At 40.5% G+C, this 20,628-nt stretch overlaps 1 protein-coding gene across 1 annotated transcript in view; it reads left to right on the forward strand.

Annotated features, from left to right (window-relative positions):
• The window catches only part of Ca8 (carbonic anhydrase 8), a 90,469-nt gene that overhangs the window by 48,822 nt on the left and 21,019 nt on the right, over positions 1-20,628 (forward strand). Inside the window, exons 5-7 of the mRNA XM_027398894.2 lie at positions 5,057-5,119; positions 5,979-6,027; positions 7,258-7,370. Coding sequence (XP_027254695.1) covers positions 5,057-5,119; positions 5,979-6,027; positions 7,258-7,370 — 225 coding nt within the window. The remainder of the gene's footprint in view (positions 1-5,056; positions 5,120-5,978; positions 6,028-7,257; positions 7,371-20,628) is intronic.

The raw sequence follows: 20,628 nt of genomic DNA on the forward strand, positions 1-20,628 counted from the left end.
TTCGAGACAGGGTTTCTCTGTGTAGCTTTGGAGCCTATCCTGGAACTCGCTCTGTAGACAAGGCTGGCCTAGAACTCACAGAGATCCGCCTGCCTCACTCCCGAGTGCCACCACTGCCTGGCTGCCAAGTTATTTTTTAAATTCATATTTTATTACTTGGAGGTCAATTAAACTCACATGAACACAGATCATTTAACAGTCCACGAGATTTGAGCTTTATTTCTTATATAAAATCGTTCACTTGTTTATTAGACTTTTTCTTCAGAATTTTAATCTGGGGCCTTTGGAGAAACAATTTAGTAAATGTCTCCTGAAATCAGACTTGATTTTACTTAGGAAAAAATATTCAAAAAAATTTTTTAGACCCAGGCTTACTAAAATATCTAAGAAAAATCAATAATATAATCATGTAGTAAATCACTTTGCCTTCTTGTTGTTAGTAATTTTCACTCAGAGATGATTTGAAATTGTTTATAGAAAACAATGATAAAATGCCATGGCAAAGGCCATGGCAGACCGGCAGTCTAAGATGGGCATTGAGCTCTGTGATACCAGAGAATGTTACATGGTTTAGCACACACATAAAATGGAACTATGTGCAGTGAAGTAGAAGTTTAAAGATATCGTAAGGTGAGTTAAAAATCCTCAGCTACATGGTGTGATAAAGACTTCTTAGAGGTGAAAGGGTCCTTAGGAATTTTATGTAGACAGTGTTTCTTGTCCCACCTGGTCCTGTAGACATTCAGTTCCAAATAAACACACCGAGACATATATTAATTAGAAACTGTTTGGCCGATGGCTCAGGCTTCTTATTGACTAGCTGTCTCTTAATTATTAACCTATTTCTATTAATCTAAGTATTCCCGCACACTGGAGAATGCCCAGACCTGCTCCTCCTTCAGCGGCTGCATGGCAACTCCCTGGTGGCTCCTCTCTGCATTCTTTCCCCAGAATTCTCCTAATCTCATAGACCCACCTATACTTCCTGCCCGGTTATTGGCCAATTGGTGTTTTGTTCATCAACTAGTAAGAAAAACATATATTAACAGCATACAGAAGGACATTCCCCCATCAATTTTGGCAGCCCTTGGGTCTCAGAAGTTCATCCGAGGCCTATGGACAGAATTAAAGCAAATCCTTGCATTTTAAATTGAATTCTCTTCCTGATGTTTATTTCATGTCTACACAAGCATAGATGTATACTCCTTTAGCTTTGCAAAGGAGTATATAGGTAGAAAGATACATAAATTACTGGAAGAATGCTTTTAATTTTTACTGTATTGAAGAATTAACTTAAAAAAGACCTTTTTCTATAACCTGGAAAAGTGAGTGGAGCATCAGGCTGCCAGAGTTGAGCAGTGGAAGGCATTATGTCATCATTTAGGAGCAGGGATAAGGATAATAAGCATAGGAACACTAACAAGTCATCATATGTGGGGAGATGGGGATAAGTGAGCTTCATTTTTAGACTTGGTACACAGTGAATTGAATTATGTATGATTGTTTAATGTTTCCACTGTCTGATCCTCCATGTGTTATGGTCTGTGGACTAAGTGGGGCCTGAGTTGTAAACCTAGCCTCCTGGGGCTAGCCCCCATGTGTAACAATAACTCTTTCTGCTAGCCGCCTGAATTTTGCTGCCATGTTAGGGCCCCCAATTAACACACAGAGTCTTATATTAGTTACAATGCTGCTGTGACTAGGATTTTTTTATTTGCTAGCTCTGTCTTAAGTATCAATCATAACTATCAATCTATATGTTTTATAAAGACTTACCTAATCCAGGACACCAGTGGCATGTGTCTTCTCTTCCTGGGATCACATGGCAACTCTTTACTACATTTCCCAGAATCCTCCTCAACTCCTAGTACCACCTATTGCTTCCTTATTGGCCTACAATGCTTTATTTATCAACCAATAAGACAAACATATACACATAAGGACCTTCCCGATCACCTGTGTTTTCAGGAATAAACTTGTGGTCATGGAAAGCCCCAGGACATGGTGAGCCTCCATGGACTTTCTTTGAGGAAAAACTCAGGTGGCTGTGTAATATGGTTTTTTTCAGGAAAGAGTTATCCGTGAGAGTGAGCTCTCACTAAGGAAGGAGTGGTTGATGAGTGTTAGGTGAAGCAGCGAAGAAAGGGACTGAGTGTCCATGTCCCAGGCTGGTGCCCTGGCCACAGTAATGGAACACCAGAGGAGAAAGTGGGGTGCTGAGCTCTGACTTGATTCTAAAAGCTTGACTCAAACAAGGAAGGGTCAATGGAGCAAATGCTAGTGGCAGGTTTGAGGTCTGAGGTCTTGTGCTTTGCTTCTGAGCAACATGAGCTAGCACAGACACAGTTTAAAAACTACAGAAAAGAGATGGATGGTTCATATGCTATCACATTAAAGGAGAAGGGCAGGTGTGGAGCAGAGGACATCTGTCTTGGAGACTTGGACATAAAGCCTCATACAGAGCATCCACTTTCTTTGGTGAAGAGAGGGCAGGGAGTTGGGGACACTCATTTTTGGTGCTCCTCATTCTTCTGAGACATGTAAAGCATGTTATAGAGTAAGAGGGACCTGAATGCAGGTTTTGGTTTTGAAACAGATAGAGAGATTAAATAGACAGTCTATGAGACAAATCCACTGAAGACTGGATGGCACGGGTTAGGTGGAATAGCACATGAGAGATTATTCTCCATCCACATAGGAGCAAAGAACATTCTATCAAGTTATTGTGATGATCAAATGAAGAGCAGGTGATTCAGGAGGATAAAGGGATGGAAGACCAGAGAGTGGTGGAAAAGATGTCATTCAATTTAATGAGAAAGGATGAATCAAGGGGCTGAGTGTGTTGGCTGCTAACACGCAGTAAAAGGAGAGAGCAGAGGACAGAGGGCTGGGTGGATGTAAAAGCTTGATCAGAAAGAGTAGCGTCTTGAAGCTGAAAGTTTCAAAATGACAGGAAGGAGGAACAGAGGTTAAAGAAACCAGTCAGATCATGAAGCTAAAATGTGTTAGCATCAGAGATAGAAGCTGAGCTAGTCAGTGCAGTGTCGAGAGCTCACGGCTGGACCACTAAGTTGTGTGCGTTACTTTGTTCTGAAGTGGACTCCTCTCAGTGCTTACTGTCTGACAGGAGATTCATGACTGGAAAATTGATCCCAACTAGGAAGTCATCCCTCCAAGAGCTACCTCCCGGTGAAACCGTGAAAGTGAGGAGGGTCCACTTCTCCTGAAGACCAGGGAAGGCTTCTGGTTGAGATGTTGGCTTTTGCATTTATTCATATATTTACAAAAGATGCTTTTTATTTTCTGTTTTTCCAGCCTGTCTCAGGATTTTTTTTTTAAAATTATGTTGAGCTGATTGGCCATTCTTAGGTTCATTGTTTCTTTCTCTTGCATATTTTATAGTTGATATTATGAGAAACAAAGGTGTGAGTTGACAGCTACTCTAGCTTCTTACAGGTCATTCTGCAGACATATATGTACATAGAAAAAGCCTAGCATAGCAGTGCCTGTCTACCAGAGATAATTCCTGCTCTTCTTCTCCATTGTTACAGTCCCATGGGAAGTAGGCTGAATGTAACAACCAGATGGCACTCAACATTTACAAAGGCAAGAACACTAAGTGCCAGAAAATATATTTCAAATACAGTTTTTAAGACCATTTAAATATATATAATGTACATTTATTATATGTAATTATGTACAACACACATAAAATATATAATTATACCATATATTTTAATATATAGTCATATATGATATGCTATAACACATATAAAATATAATTATTTGTACTTATGTGTACATAAAATAAAAATCATATATATAAATATATAGATATTTAAAGTAAAAATATATACATTTAAAGTATATATTAAAGTATATTTAAAGTATATATCAGTAGTAATCCAGAGATGTTTTAATTTTGATAATTTATGCTGGGCATTGGTGGCGCACACCTTTAATCCCAGCACTTGGGAGGCAGACGCAGGTGAATCTCTGTGAGTTTGAGGCTAGCCTGGTCTCCAGAGTGAGTGCCAGGATAGGCTCCAAAGTTACACAGAGAAACCCTGTCTCAAAAAAACAAAAAAATTGATAACTTTGACATATGAAATATCAGATGCACATCTGAGTTAATGAAAATTTTCAACTTTGATGAAATTTATGACATCATTCTCTAAATGTCAAAGGCAACAATACAGTGCAAAATATGTAAATAAATAAAATTGAAAAATCTGGGCATGCTGGTGCATGTCTGTAATCCTAGCATCCAGGAGGCAGAAGCAGAGGCAGGCTAATTTCTGAGGCCAGCCTGTCCTACATACCAAGTTTCAAGCCAGGGCTAGTTAGAGCGAGCCTGTCTTAAAGAAACAAATAAGCAAACAAAGAAACAGCAAGAGTTTAGACACATATTGCATCACCTTAATTCAGAACTACTTTATGACATTTTCTATAGCAACCTTTTATGGCTTTATATATTTCATATGACACAATGAGTAATAAATACATATCTGTAGCAAGATGAGTTTGGTATTATATTGTATATTATTATTTATTATTATATTATACACCTTTATATATATTTGTAGAGGAAATGTTAGCATGCCCTCTTGGGGGCTGGCACAGGTGATACAGACCGTGCACACCGGGGCGTGGTCAGAGTGACATAGCAAGACCTTAAAAATGAGGGTTGCATGCAGGCGGCTCTCTCTGTTCCCTGAGATGCCTGGTGGTATAAGACTGACTCCATCATGTGAGTACTTTTTCTAATAAACATCTGCTCATCAAACTTGCTCTGACTCCATAGCGATCTGCATTTATTGCGTCTCGCTTTATTTGGTGTCAGAAGTGGGATTTTTATTCTGAACCCATGGCTAACATTTCCCCCTACATATATTATATTATTTACCTTTAGTTATTGACCTGGCCATAATTAGAAAAGTCATTAGTTCTCAAAAAGGCCATTCAGGTGGACTGGACCCCTGTTTCTGGTAGTTATTTTAGATAAAAGCTAAGCGTTAAAAGTGTGTATTTGTGGTTTGTGTTTTATGTATTTCAGATAGGGAAGGAGCATGTTGGCTTGAAGGCTGTGACTGAGATACTCCAGGATATCCAGTATAAGGTAAATCATTTTAAAGAAGTTCTATATGAGTTCCCAGCAGTTGTCTCTAGGCTTGATAATTCTCTAGAAAGGACTTATGGGACTCTAAATAGCTGCTAGAGTTAACAGTTATGGTTTATTATAGTGTGATACTGGGAAAGGGACTTGGGTTGAATTCTAGGGGCACCTGGAGCAAGCTTACTGAGGTTTTTTCTGGGGCCCCAGAAGTCCCAGCAAGATGTGAACTAGGGGAATTCCCCAATTAATTTCCCCTGGAATCTTAAATCCTGCTGTTGTTTCTCTCACAAACAAGGCATCCATACATTTCCAGGATAAACACATTGACTCACACTAGTATAGCAGGCTTTGAGGGCCAGACCCAAGGGCCGAGTTGAAAACCCCAGGAGCTCACCTTAAATATGGTATAGCCCAAGCTTCAGGTATAGGCAAACATCTTACCAAGTGTGGGGGTACTCCAAAGGCTCAGAAGCCATCTTCCAGAAGGCAACCAAGGGGTAGTTCTGAAGTTAGAATGTGGAGGCTTCAAGAAGCCCTGCCCTGCTGAGTCCAGCAAGTGAGGAACACACTTCCTCTGGCAACTTATCCTATGGCATCTGCTTTAGTAAAAATGTTTCTGTGTGGCTGGCTGGCATCAGTTATACATTCTACACCAGGCATTATAAGAGAAATTTAAATTCAAAGCAAATAGCTGTAGACTCGGAACAGGTGTATTTTATTGGATCCAGTTGATCTCACGCCAATGAGAAGAGTGTCCACTCACTAGTGTTGGGACCTGGCATAGATCTTTAGTTTTTAATAAGTTTTACTCAAATATTTATGTTTTCTATTCACATGTCCTGAATTACTTTTCCTTCTCCAGGGAAAATCCAAAACAATACCCTGCTTTAATCCTAACACTTTATTACCAGGTAAGCATGTATCTGGTGGCCTGCAATGAACATGAACCATGTGTCACCACACTGCTTTCCTTAGAGTGCTCATAGCCATAATGATATCATACATGATTCGTTAGCAGGGTTGCTTTGCAGTTCTGTTCTCTATAGCAGGTGCAGTTTCCGATCACTGTTGATAAGGCAGGAAACCTTTTGAATGTTAGGAAACCCTCGCCACTGCTTCCTTATTCCAGAAAGAACATTCTCAGTGACATCATTTGTAAAATGGAAAATTGCCACCTCAGTGTGAAGTCCCCACAACCATCACATAATGACACACCTCTAAGCTTATGAGACTGTTTCTAGAATGAAATAAACTTTATATCTAATTTTATAAGATCATTTCCTTACAGCATCATGATTTAAATATCTTAATTGTATTTGTGCACAGGTAATAATTATACACAAAACACTCTGAATATAACTTGGAGTTCAAGGTGGTTTTTAATAAAAAGTTTTGGTCTCCACGTTTCCCTGCTTAAATTGTGTGCTGTTCCATAGTGTTTCAAACAACACCAAATAGATTGATCCATTTGTATCCTCTTTCTACACTTAACTGCTCTATCACGAACTAATTTCCCTTACGTATTGAACACTCACTTTGGTATATTTAATCCTCTTAGGCAGTGCTAAGGAGTTAAAATCCATGACTTGATTTTTCTTATCACATTAGGATTTTAGTGATGTGCTGCTGAAGAAGCAATGTAGAGATGGCTTGAACAGAATGTTTTAAAACGCAGTCTTTGAAAGCAGACTGCTTGGGTTCAAATCCTTTGACAATTTTGTGTGATCTTGGAAATTGTGTAGGTAGGAAATTACTAACATCCTGAAACTGTTTGCCTGTCTCATTTCTTTGTTGGGAAGATTCAATAATTGATTTATACTACTCTAAATAGTACTCAACACATAGTTCAATAGGTATCAGCTATGATTCAGCTGATAAAAAATGGGCAATAGTTTCCTAAGTATGTTAAACTTGATAGATATGTCTAGTGAGCCATTGATAGAGATCTCTGTAAATATAAAGGGAATTAATAATGTTTTTCGTTATTTTCTTCACAAATGTTAGTTTAAGGCTTTGTATATGAGACTCTAACTTAAAAATGCCATCCATCTGAGAAGTGACAGACTGCATTTTGGAAATCATTGCTCGAGTTGTAAGTCCATCAGCTTGCCCTTTCATAACACGTCCATGTGTTTGCACAGACCCTCTTCTTCGGGATTACTGGGTCTACGAAGGCTCTCTCACCATCCCACCTTGCAGTGAAGGAGTTACCTGGATATTATTCCGCTACCCCTTAACCATATCCCAGCTGCAGGTGAGTATGTACTTTGAATGTTTCAGAGTGAAGTCCTGAGGTCAAATGTTCTTTCTGTAAAGGGAAAATGTCTGTTTTATGCTTTAGTTCCTGTTAGATAAGTTACAGCTTTTAGATAAAAGTTGACTGTGTGAGCCAGGGAAAGCAATGGGAAGATCAAGGATGAAGCAAACCAATGATCTCTTTTTTAAAAGTTAGTTTTTACAGAGCAAATAGAAATCACTGAAACACCAAACTTTCGACTAGTTTATCTTTATGTGGATTTTTCTAGAGGTGGGAAAGAGACAGCATTTTCCAGGCATATAATGGTTCTCTCTTGGCATTCAAGACACTGTGATGTATGAGGGTATGTAAGAGCCAGAAAGAAAGCCCTTGGAAATTCTGGATTGCTTCCTGGCTTTACTCTTGCTGTCATTGGATTCCACATAGATACTCTAAATGCTAACAAAAGCCATCTGTGGAGACCCATATCCACAGGAACGCTAAGGTGGTAATCTCATTTGAGTCTAGGAGGTTAAGACTCAGCTAAGTACTGTAGCAAGAGGCACACTACAAAAGAAGAAAAAAAGGTAAATGCTAATTCCCAGGGAGCAGAAACACCCAGTAAGTTTTGGCTGTATGTTAGCTGGGAAAAAATGAGTCAGCACCTCTAGTGTGTGCTTATTGATTTGAAGGGGCTCGGGTTATAACTCTGGAGAACTTGCCTAGTGTGTTCTGGCTGTGTTCTAGTGTCCTGGCCCTGGCTTGACCTATAGGACCATATATTCATATGAGTATATACTCATATATTCATATATCTATATATATATATATATACTCATATATACTCATATATACTCATATATCTATATATAGATATATGAGTAAAATGGTTATAGTATCATAACAAAGATGTCTGAATGGTTTCTGTCTTTTAGAGATCTAAGGGTCATAGTCTCAAAAGCTGTATTTTCCCTTCATCACCAAACCCCAAATGCTTAAGAAATAGAACACATGAAGTTTTCTTCAGTAAAGTTTTATGATTAGTTTTATAGCTCATCATTTCTTCAAGTTAAGAGACTCAAGTTCACTAACTTCTAGATTGATTCCTTGCATTATTTTTATTTTAAAATTATTTTTAGTTTTTGAGATTAAAATTACATAATTTCCTCTCTCTGAAACCCCCCCCCCCCGCTTTCAAGTTTATGGCCTCTTTTTTCATTAATTGTTGTCACATAAGTATATGTATATATAAATACATGTATATTCATAAATAAATAAACATAACCTGCTGAGTCAGCATAATGTTCCTTGTATGTACTTCTCCAGGGCTGACCATTTGGTGTTTTATAACCAGTTGATATTCCATTCCCTGGAGAAGACTATTTCTCTCACTCTCAGCATTCCTTGGCTTAGCATTAATTCTTTAAAATCTTATACTTAGCATTTTCAATCTTTATTTCTGCTTGTCTAGGGAACACATTAAAGTTCCAATTCACCCTCTTCTCCATCCCTTTCCCTGTTTTTGAACTTTTACTGTGTCCCTTTCAGCTCTTATTTTCCACAAGACAAATGCTAATTCCAGTCTTCTTCATCATCTATTTGTTCTTATAAGAAACTCTGAGTGTCACCTGGGCACAAGGGACAAAGAAAGTGAAACACAACCTTTGCTCTCATAAGTGTGGCAGTCAGTTGAGAAGCAAAGTGACTGTATAGGTAGTTACAGTTGTAGTAATGTGTCCCAGAGAGTACAGGCTCGAAGGCCTGAGGAATGACTTCAGAAAAGTAGAGGCTTCTTCGGTGGGAATGAAGAAGTTAGAAAAATTTCTCTAAATATTAAAAATAGAGTCTTGGGCTAATGGTCTCTAATTTTGAGATTGAACAGTGAATTAGTATCTTTTGTAATAGATAAACCTCTAGTTTTGTTGGCCTAGAGTAAATAACTATTTTATATGAGTTTGTTTAAGTTCAGTGTGTCAGATTTATGATCTATCTGAAATTGCATAGGGAATCCCTCATCAGCCTGGCTCTTGGCATGTGAAAGCTGAGTGCCATTGTGAACACTTCCAGTTGTGCTATAGAGATGATATGCTGGTTCACTGTCCAAGTATGTTCTACGACACAGTGTGAAGCCATTGCTTTACAACGCTCTCTGGCTTCAAAGGGAACCTGGCTTTGTGTTGCCCTCTGTTAAAGCTAGAGATCAAGTCTAACCCCTTCACCAATTCATGCTAAAGATAAACTGTGCCAACTCCATGTATGTTTGGAGAAAATATCTCCCCTTCTCATGAGAATGGCTAAAGGTGTAGGTCTATTTAGCACAGGGCACCATGACATTTCCTGAGAAGCAAGCAGTGTGTCTTAGGTTAGAGTTTCTGTTGCTGTGAAAAGGCAGCATGACCATGGCAACTCTTATAAATGAAAACTTTTAATTGGGATGACTTCCTGATAATTCATAGGTTGAATCCATTATGGCCATGGTGGGGCATGGCAGCATGCATGCAGACATGGTGCTGGAAAAGTAGCTGAGAGTTTTATCTCTTGCAGGCAGCAGGAAGTGAGCTGTCTCACTGGGAGTAGCTTGAACACAGGAGACCTCAAAGCCCACTTCCACAGAGACACACTTCCTCCAACATAGCCATGCCTCCTAATAGTGCCACTCCGTGTGGCCATTTTCTTTCAAACCACTGCACAGTGTAAGTGAAGATTCACATATATACAGCGTGTGTTTGTATCTATGAAAATGCACGTTACGTTGGTTTACTAAAATAAGATCTTAGGAGAGGGCTGTTTTTGACTTGAAGATTTCACCCACTGCTCCCCATAGAATTTCAAAGAAAGTAAAGAAAAATAAAAGTAGTCCCAAGAGGGCAGTAAAAATTAGAAGTCCAAAGAATGAGGTTATAACCAAGAAAAATCAAGATGTAAAGGAGAGAGGGATGGGGGGGGGAGACAGGGAGAGGCAGAAAGAAATACTGGCACATAAAACACCAGTAAGAGGTAAATAGCAGGCAGTCTCATGCTGCACAATTGGGAAGACAGGCAGCTGCATCTGCCTCAGGTGGTCAGTGTTTGTAACTGAGCTGATGTCCAGACTCACACAAGCTGTTGGTGTCTCAAAATGCCTCATCTTCACTAGCAACACTGAGAAAAGTGCACTAAATCACACTGCATGCCTACCAAATCCACAGCAGCTTTACAGAGAAATAGGGGTAGGCTGGAAGCCTCTGTGGAGATAACTTTTTCATACAACTTCTGGCCAATGTACTGTTTGTTCAAGTGAAAAAGATTATTTGGCAGATTTAAGTGAGAGTAATTTTATCCTTTTTATGATCTATAACCATAAATATAAGAAGTGCTGTAATTATTTGAAACCAAGAAACAACAAAAACATTTTTTTACCTGAATTGTTGCTTAGAAATGAGATTTACAAAACAGAATAAAATGCCAAACATCATCAATTATGATAGAAATTTTTAAAATATCTCCTATTGTGGTGGTTATTAAAATGGAAACAAGAACCATATAGCATTGCTAGAATATGCTGATGGAACAATGGTCATACATCCATTAAGAGATATGAACATATATCAAGAGAAGTGGGTTGGTCATTGCTACTCTTTTCTTACCCCACCCTGTCTTTTCTGCCTGTTCTTCCCTCCCATCTATATACATTTCTTAGTTTATCTCTATTCTCTTATTATATAAATTATCTCATTCTTCCTTTTCCTTTTAGCCTAAAACAGTACCCCAAGTTGTATGAGCAAAGGGGGATGGCTGTGCATTTTCTTCTTAGTCTTGTCTTCTCTCTATCCCTTTTCCATCCTATATAAGGACAGACCTTGAGATGACAGCCTGAGTTAGAGTGTGATGTATATATGGTCCATAGGATCAAGGTCATGTCTGTGTTGGGCACTTGGTATCAAGCTCAGGGCCTTGCAGGGGCTCAGTACATATTCTTCCCTAAGATGCACCTGCTGTTATATACAGATGAGGAAATCTGATAAACTAGGAACACAGCTGGCTGTCTAGAGGGTTTTATTGCTCCACATGGGAATGAGAGGGCTGTTGCCCTGGAGACTTGGTCCGTACCATGGCCATACATGAAAAGAATTCAGATGATTTGGAATGCCAATGGTAGCTTTTCATCTACATCCATAAATGTGGTGGTTTGAATGAAGTTGACCCTGTTATGTTCATGTGTTTAAGAACTTGGCCCCCAGTTGATGAAGAACTTGGCCCCCAGTTGATGAAGAAGTTGGCCAGTTAATGAAACTGTTTGGGAAGGATTAGGAGGTGTGGCCTTGTTAGAGGAGGTATATCACTAGGGACATACTTTGAGGTTTCCGAAATCAACACCATTCCCAGTTAGCTCTATTTGCCTTCTACTTACCGATCATGCTATGAGCTCTCAGCAGATGCTCCAGTGACAGCCCATTTCTCCTTGCTGCCATGCTCACCATCATGACAGTCATGGACTCTAACCCTCTGAAACTATGAGCCTGAAATCAATTGCTTTCTAAGTTGCTTTGGTCATGGTACTTTGTTACAGCAATAGAAACGTAACTAACACAGAAGCTAGTTGCAGAGAATGGGCTATTGCTCTGACAGCCCTGACTACATTTCTTTAGAGGAGTATAGAGGACTTTGGGACTTTGGACTAGGAAAGTGGTTGAAATCTGTAAGCAAGGTTTAATGGATCATCCTAGTACAAACTTAGAGGGCAATAGTGCTGAGAAAAATGTGGGCTATGGAGGCCCAGCTCAAGAGGTTTCAGTTGGAACAATATTAACAGCTTGGCTAGAGATAATTCTTGTCATATTTTGGCAAAGAATGTGGCTGCCCTTTGTCTGTGTCCTAAAAATCTGAATGAGGCTAAATGGAAGGAAAACAAAACAAAACAAAAAACAATGACATGGCTATGATTTTAATGGGTCACTTACAAACTTTAGGTGTTGGCAATGTGACAGTATTAAAAGGCAGGGTCTATCATGAAGGTTTCTTCCTTGTTTATAGGATAAAGGTGTAAGGAGAGTGTCGTCGGACTTGTTTTATTGGCAAAGGAGATTTTAAGACAAGTTAATATTTACTGTCACAATATTGACTCTGTTAGAAGTTATTACTAATAACTCTTATGCAGATCACTGAAAAGGGCAAGCAGGGAGAAAAGAAATGCAAAGTTTACAGTTTGAGGAGAAAAAGAGCACTAGGAAATTTTATGTTGATGCCATGGCTTATGCTGAAGGAGATAAGGAGGATCCTGATGCAGAGTGGAATAAAGGGAACAATGGCCTTAGTGCACAACTCCACACAGCCAATCCCTCAACAAAGAATGTTCTCCACCTAAAAAGAAAAACAAAGCAAAGCTTATGCAAATATTAATTCAAGGAAGGCATCAGGCTTCACCCGAAGCAAGCAGCCCAGCTTGGCAGCATCTGCCATGTGGTTCTGGCTTTAGATCATGAAGGACAGAGGAGTAAAGTGGTTGTGGAATCTGCCTCCTCAGTTAAGGAAAGTTGCTGAAGCCAGCTGTTATCAGAGGAGGCCCTACATGGAGGCCCTGAGAGTCCATTGTATGAAGCAGTGAAAGTGAAGCCTGGATTGAATTGCAGACCCCAGCATGTTGGAGATGCCAAAGTTGTGGGATATCTGCCTGGGTGAGCTGTATACAGGGTGTAGAATCAACCTAAAAGAAACAAGTGTGTTTCAGTCAGCAAAGTTGGAAGGATGGATCCACCTAAGCCCTTTGACATCAGAAATGGAGTTACAGAATTTAGAGTTTGTCCTACTAGGTTTTGGTCCAGTATTCCCTTCTTTCTGGAATGGTAATATATAGTCTGCTATTGTTTTTCAGTAGTATGTAATTTGCTTTTTGATGTTGATTTTCTATTGGGTTACAATTAAGAGATTGCCTTAAGTATCAAATGAGTCTTTCGACATTAAAACTATGTTGAGACTGTGAAAGACTATGGATACTTCTGAAATTGGACTAAATGCATTATGATATATAATTAGAAACAGGGAGGTCAGGGAGTGGAATGTGCTGGTTTGAATGAGAATAACCCTTCCTTCCTGCGCATGTGCTAATATGTTTAAATACTTGGTCCTCAATTGGTAGAACTGTTTGGGAAGGATTAGTAGGTGTGACCTTGATAGAGGAGGTGTGTCACTGGAGGTGGTCTGAGGTTTCAAAAGCCAATACCATTTCTTTTATTTTTATTTGAATTAATTATCATGTCAATCCCAGTTCCCTCTCCCTCCCCTCATCTCCTACCACTCCTCCTAACTAAAACCCTACCTATCACATATCCTTTCTGCTTCCCCTGGAGGGTGAGGCCTTCCATAGGGTGTCATCAGAGTCTATCATATCCTTTGGGATAGGGCCTAGGCCCACCCCTGTGTTTCTTGGCTCAGGGAGTATCCCGCTATGTGGAATGGACTCCCAAAGTCCACACCTATGCTAGGGATAAGTACTGAACAACTACAGGTCCCGTAGATTTCTGAGGTTTCCTCATTGAAACTCATGCCAAAACCATTTCTAGTTAGCTTTCTATGCTTCATGGCTGTGTCTTGGGATGTAAGTAGCTCTTAGCTACTGCTCCATCACTAAGCCTGTCCGATTGCTGCCATGCTGTCAGTCACGATGGTCAAGTGCTCTAACTCTCTGGAACTGTGAGCCCCAAATTAAATGCTTTCTTCATTGTGTCTTGTTATAGCAATATAAAAGTAACTAAGACCATGGCCATGTTAATGAGTCTCCTGCAGAACAGGCTTCACTCTTCACTTCACTTGTTTGTTTTGTCTTCCACTTTCTGCTGTGTGAAGACCCTGCCATGTGCCTGCCCCTTGATCTTACAATTTCCAATCTCCAGAGCTGTGAGAAAAAGATTTCTTTTAAATTACCCAGTGTAGGATTAAGGTCTCTTTATTCCAGAAGACACCAAGGTAAAACACAGGCCAGAGCTAGGTTATAGAACCCAGCCAGCGCGGCCAGAACAAAAGGGGCCAGGGTCCCCACGTGCAGCCCCTTAAGAAGCTCTCTTACGTCACCCCGGCTTTCCTTCACCACGCCCTTATGGGCGAGTCCTGGGTCCACCTGCTACCTGTCCCAGGACTATTGGGCGGGGCTAGGGTGTCTCCCTACAACCCAGCCTTAGGTAATCTGTAGTCACAGTACAAAAAAAAAGACTAAGCTACTTGTAGGTCTCAGAACTGAATGTGCATAAACAACCACAGGGCATCTCTGGGTTTTACCTAAGATGCAGACTGAGTAGGTGTAGTGTAGGAGCTGGCGGTTCTCATTTCTATTTTTCAGAGTCACTTTAAGAACTACTATGTACCCCACCCTGCACTCATCCCTCAACCATGTAGTAGATATGTATTCTAATTCCAAAACAGTGAGGTTCTGAAAGTGAGTGTGAGGGTGATGGGCAGCCCCAGGCCCTGCCTAGCGGACACAGCCATACATACATACATACATACATACATACATACATACATACATGTAAAAAACAAAACAAAAAGGTAGATTTGAACCAAATAAATCTTTTTTGGGGCCCTTTAATCCCAGCAGCCATTGTGGCTAGCCATAGAGCCAGGTGGTGGTGGCACACACCTTTAACCCTAGGACTCAAGGGACAAGCAGATGCATCTCTGTTAGTTCAAGGCCATACTGAACTACATGATTAAAGGTGTGTATCACCATTGCCTGACTGTATGGCTTGTGGCTAGCTTTGCTTTCTGTACCCTCAGGCAAGCTTTAATAAATCATAAATAATAATAATATATACTACATATGTCCTTATCCGTAAGTAAGGGGAAGAGAGAAAGAACTTGCCCCCAGTGACACACCTTCTCCAACAAGGCCACACCTCCTAATCCTTTCCAAACAGTTCCATGAACTGGGAATCAAGTATTCAAACATGTGAATATATTTGGGCCATTCTCATTCAAGCCACCACAGCTCCAGACAAAGTCTTCTATAAGTTGCCTTGGTCATGGTGTCTTCAAAGTGATAGGAAAGTAACTAAGACAAGCCTCCAACATTTCCTCTCGTGGCCTGTATTAGTATTATGCATTCTTTGTGGGAACACATAATTCAAGATCTAGTTCATTAATACTTGTAAGTCAAAACATGATGTTGTTAGCAGTAAGTGATGTGCTATATATAGTGTATCCCCAGAACCCCTTTATCTTTATAAAACTGAGGCTTTGGGTCTTTGGCCATCTTGACCCCATTTCTACTTGCCACAAGCTTTTGGTAACTACTATTCTACTCAATGCTTCTGTGACCTCTATTTTACATCACTTTTAAGTGAGATCAAACAGTATTTGTCTTCCTGTGTCTGAATTCTCTCCCTATTTGTGTATGGAACCACAAGAACTGAAATCAGTACCTTGCAGAGGTACCTACTCTTAAATGTTATGTGTGGCCCATGCCTGATGTCTTAGTTAGGGTTTCTATTGCTGCAATGAAAGAGCATGACCATAAAGCAAATTGGGGAGAAAAGGGTTTATTTGGTTTACACTTACAGATCATAGTCCATCATTGGAGGAAGTCAGAACAGGAACTCAAGCAGGGTTGGAACCTGGAAGCAGGAGCTGATACAGAGGCCATGGAGGGGAGCTGTTTACTGACTTGTTTCCCATGGCTTGCTCAATCTGCTTTCTTACAGAACCCAGGAACACCAGCCCAGGGATTGCACCCCCCACAATAGGCTGGGTCCTCCCCCCACTGATCATCAGTTGAGAAAATGCCTGGATCTCGTGGAGGCATGTCCTCAACTGAGGTTCCTTCTTCTCTAGCTTGTGTCTGGTTGACACAAAACCAGCCAGTACACACAGAAACACCAAAATGTCCATGGTGGAAGAGTTAGTATGAGACACTGATTTCAATGATTTGTGTTTCCTTTTTAGCAGGGTGACACAGGAAATAGAATTCAAAATAAGTTGGTTAGATTGGATGGCCATAGGAACTTGGGATCTCCTGTAAGATAATTTGCCTCAAACTGCAAACCATGGAAATTAGCCCCTTGAATTCACTTAGAAAGAAACAGTTTTAGAGTTGAGCTTTAGTAAGTAGTTTGGTTTGTGAGTCTGTGAGGTTGAATAGGTGCCTCAGAGCAGTTGGGTTGCCTCTCTGGCTCACACAATAGCAGCTGTTCAGCTAAGCCCACTCTTAGGAGGTGGGACTTCATCCAGGGTGCAGGGTGTCCACTCATGTCTCTGGTCCTCTCCATCATCTTCTTCTCCACTTCAAGTTATTTTAAAATGAATAGCATGTTTCAGTGGAGTAGCCTTACACATCCGTATGGTGACCTATCCAACATATTTGTTTCCCTGCAGTATTAACTGTCTGATGCCTGCTTTCTGGGTTTATTGAAGATTTTTATCTTGAAACATTACTTATTCATCGTAGCCTCTTGTTTTGCCATGGGCTGATTCCACATGCACTGGAAACCATTTAAACCGATAAAGATTTTGAGGGGTGGTTATTTCAGAAAAATGACATTTTAGCAAGACGAAATTCCCTTCCATCTCAACTGATGTTTGAATTCTTCAAAGTGTCACTGTGATCAGGGGAAATCATTCTCATGAAGTGAAGTAGTCTGCAGAGTGCAATGATTGAGGCTGGCATTTGGTGACATCTCTCAAGTAGTTGTTTTCACAGAACGTGCTCCAGTCTGAGGCCCCGGCCTTGAAGGATGCACCTTAAGCTTAGGAAAAGAAACTATAAAATTAATGGAGTTTTAAAATAAGCTTCAAAGTCAGTGAAAAATGGCAGCGTTCCTATGATGTGCTTGGGCAGTTAAGTTTCTAGTCCACACTGCTTCTCACTGGCCTTCCACATGGGTCATGAACTTCGCAGTTTCTTCATCTAGTTTAAAGGGAATGCTGTGAGGCAGACTTGAAACTTTCCTATAGGATTGATTTACTGTCAACTTCAGCTAAAGGTTTATCTCCAGTGCTAAAGGTTTAACATATAAAGAAGTTGCCCATTGGGGGGCTTGTTAGTAATTAGTATTTGTGGGGCACTGCTGGAACTATGTAGAGTGATTGTGCATGGGTTCTTCTTTACCGTTATGTCACCTTGGTATTATTGCCATCATTGACATCTCTGTTGCACAGGGGAAACTGGGCCATGAAGAGGTGATGTCATTTGGTTGTTTAGGTCCCAGGTAGCAGAGGCAAGAGACCATGGCAGTCATTTGGATGCAAGCCCGCTCCCTCATCGCTGTATTCTCTTTGAAATAGTGTAGGATTCTGGGCTGCCCAGGGTCTTTCCATTTCAGTCCGTAGGAACAAACATTAAGGGAAAAGCAAACACTGACAGCGGATTCTCTGAAGCCTCAGTTCTAGAAAGCATTCAGTTGCCGTAAGCAGAGGGCTCTGTCTGTGTAAGACCGCAAGAAGGTCTAGTGAAAAAACAATGTTGATTTAATAGTGCCTTGCTTACCTGACTGGCACTGCTATGTAAACACAGTATGTAAGTATAGTGAAAAAGCAAACCAACAGGGCAGTTCAGTTGGGCCAGATTTCCTCACTTTAAAAAATCAATCAGTATTTGGAGACACAGAAAAAATAAAACATTACAAGTCATCTTTGTAATCAGGCTGCTAGTCTAACCTGTCATTTAACTCTCCCCAGCTCTGTGTTCCAACACTTATGGGAGTAGACTGAATTGGAATGCTGGGGAACTTAGGAGAACACATTCGTAGGCTTTGCTGTCATTTAGAGATTTCCTGGCCCTTTGTAAGTTTGGGCTTTTTGTGTGAAGCCCCGAGTTAGTTAATCTCCTGAACTGCTTCTCTTTATGGTAAACAGAATTATAGTGTAGCCACAGGCTTCTGGTATATAAATGTTGACTGGGTGGTTGTTCAGACCACAGTGCTCTGTACCTGGGCCGTACAGGGCACAGTTGTATCAATCTGACCAGAATGTCTAATATGGTTGTTGTGGCACTGGGAAGAATCAGGTGCATTGGAACAGTAAAGGAATCAGAGAAATATCACCCTTTACAATAGCCACAAATAACATAAAATATCTTGGGGTAACGCTAACCAAACAAGTGAAAGACCTGTACAGTAAGAACTTTGAGACTTTAAAGAAAGAAATTAAGGAAGATACCAGAAAATGGAAAGATCTCCCATGCTCTTGGATAGGTAGGATCAACATAGTAAAAATGGCAATCTTGCCTAAAGCAATCTACAGATTCAATGCAATCCCCATCAAAATCCAAACACAATTCTTCACAGACCTTGAAAGAATAATAAAGACCCAGTATAGCCAAACAACCTTGTACAATAAAGGAGCTTCTGGAGGCATCACCATCCCTGACTTCAAGCTCTATTATAGAGGCATAGTCCTGAAAACAGCTTGGTATTGGTACAAAAATAGACAGGTAGACCAATGGAATCCAATTGAAAACCCTGATACGGACTCATACACTTACAAACACCTGATTGTTTTTTACAAAGAAGCTAAAATTATACAATGGAAAAAAGAAAGCACCCTCAACAAATGGTGCTGGCATAACTGGATGGTGGAATGTAGAAGATGCAGATAGATCCTTATCTATCACCAGGCACAAAACTTAAGTCCAAATGGATCTAAAACCTCAACATAAATCCAGCCATATTGAAAGTGGGAGGTACCCTTGAATGAATTGGTACAGGAGACAGATTCCTGAACATAACACCAGTAGCACAGACAATGAGATCGACAATTAATAAGTGGGACCTCCTGAAACTGAGAAGCTTCCGTAAGGCAAAGGACATAGTTAACAAGACAAAATTGCAGCCCACAAAATGGAAAAAAGATCTTCACCAACCCCACATTTGACAGAGGGCTGGTTTCCAATATATACAAAGAACTCAAGAAGCTAGTCACCAAAACACCAAATAATCCAATTAAAAGTGGGGTACAGAACTAACTAGAGAATTCTCAATAGAGTAATCTAAAATGGCCGAAAGACACTTAAAGTATTCAACATCCTTAGCCATCAGAGAAATGCAATTGAAAACAACTCTAAGATACCATCTTACACCTGCCAGAGTGGCTAAAATAAAAAACACCAATGACAGTTTATGCTGGAGAGGATGTGGAGAAAGGGGAACACTCCTCCACTGTTGGTGGGAGTGCAAACTTGTACAGCCACTTTGGAAATCAGTATGGCGGTTCCTCAGGAAAATGGGAATCAGTCTACCACAAGATCCAGCAATTTCACTCTTAGGCATATACCCAAAAGATTCACATTCATACACAAGGACATCTGTTCAGCTATGTTCATAGCAGCATTATTTGTAACAGCCAGAACCTGGAAGCAACCTAGATGCCCCTCAACCTAAGAATGGATGGAGAAAATGTGGCACATTTACACAATGGAGTACTACTCAGCGGGGAGAAAAAAACAATGGAATATTGAAATTTGCAGGCAAATGGATGGATCTAGAAGAAACCCTCCTGAGTGAGGTAACCCAGTCACAAAAAGACAAACATGGTGTGTACTCATTCATATATGGATATCATACATAGAGCAAAGGAATACCAACCTACAGTCCACACCACCAGAGAAGCTAGGAAACAAGGAGGACCCTTAGAGAGACATATGTGGTCCTTTGGAGAAGGGGAAAGGGACAAGATCTCCTGAGCAAATTGGGAGCATGGGGAGAGGGGAGAAAGAGTTAGGAGAAAGAGAAGGGGAGAAGAGCAGAGCAGAGGAGGACATGAGAGAGCAGGAAGATTGAGTTGGGGGAAGAATAGAGGAGAGCAAGAAAAGAAATACCATAATAGAGGGAGCCATTATAGGTTTAAAGAGAAATCTGGCATTAGGGAAATGTCCAGAGATCTATAAGGATGATGCCAACTAACAATATAAGCAATAGTGGAGAGGCTGCCTTAAATGCCTGACCCTGATAATGAGATTGATGACTATCTTATATGCCATCCTAGTGCCTTCATCCAGTAGCTGACAGAAGCATAAGCAGACACCCATCGCTAAACACTAAGCTGAACTCCTGGAATCCAGTTGTGGAGAGGGAGGAGTGATGAGTAAAGGGGTCTTAGACCAGGCTGGAGAAACCCACAGAAACATCTTACCTGAACAAGGGGTTGCTCATGGACCCCAGTCTGATAGCTGGGAACCAGCATAGGACTTACCCAGACCCCCTGAACAAGCGTGTCAGTTAGGAGGTCTGGGAAATCTATGGGGCCTCTATTAGTGGTTCAGTATTTATCCCTAGTATATGAATGGACTTTTGAAGTCCATTCCACTTAGAGG

Source organism: Cricetulus griseus, chromosome 2 (genome assembly GCF_003668045.3).
Source record: "Cricetulus griseus strain 17A/GY chromosome 2, alternate assembly CriGri-PICRH-1.0, whole genome shotgun sequence".
Classification (NCBI taxonomy): domain Eukaryota; kingdom Metazoa; phylum Chordata; class Mammalia; order Rodentia; family Cricetidae; genus Cricetulus; species Cricetulus griseus.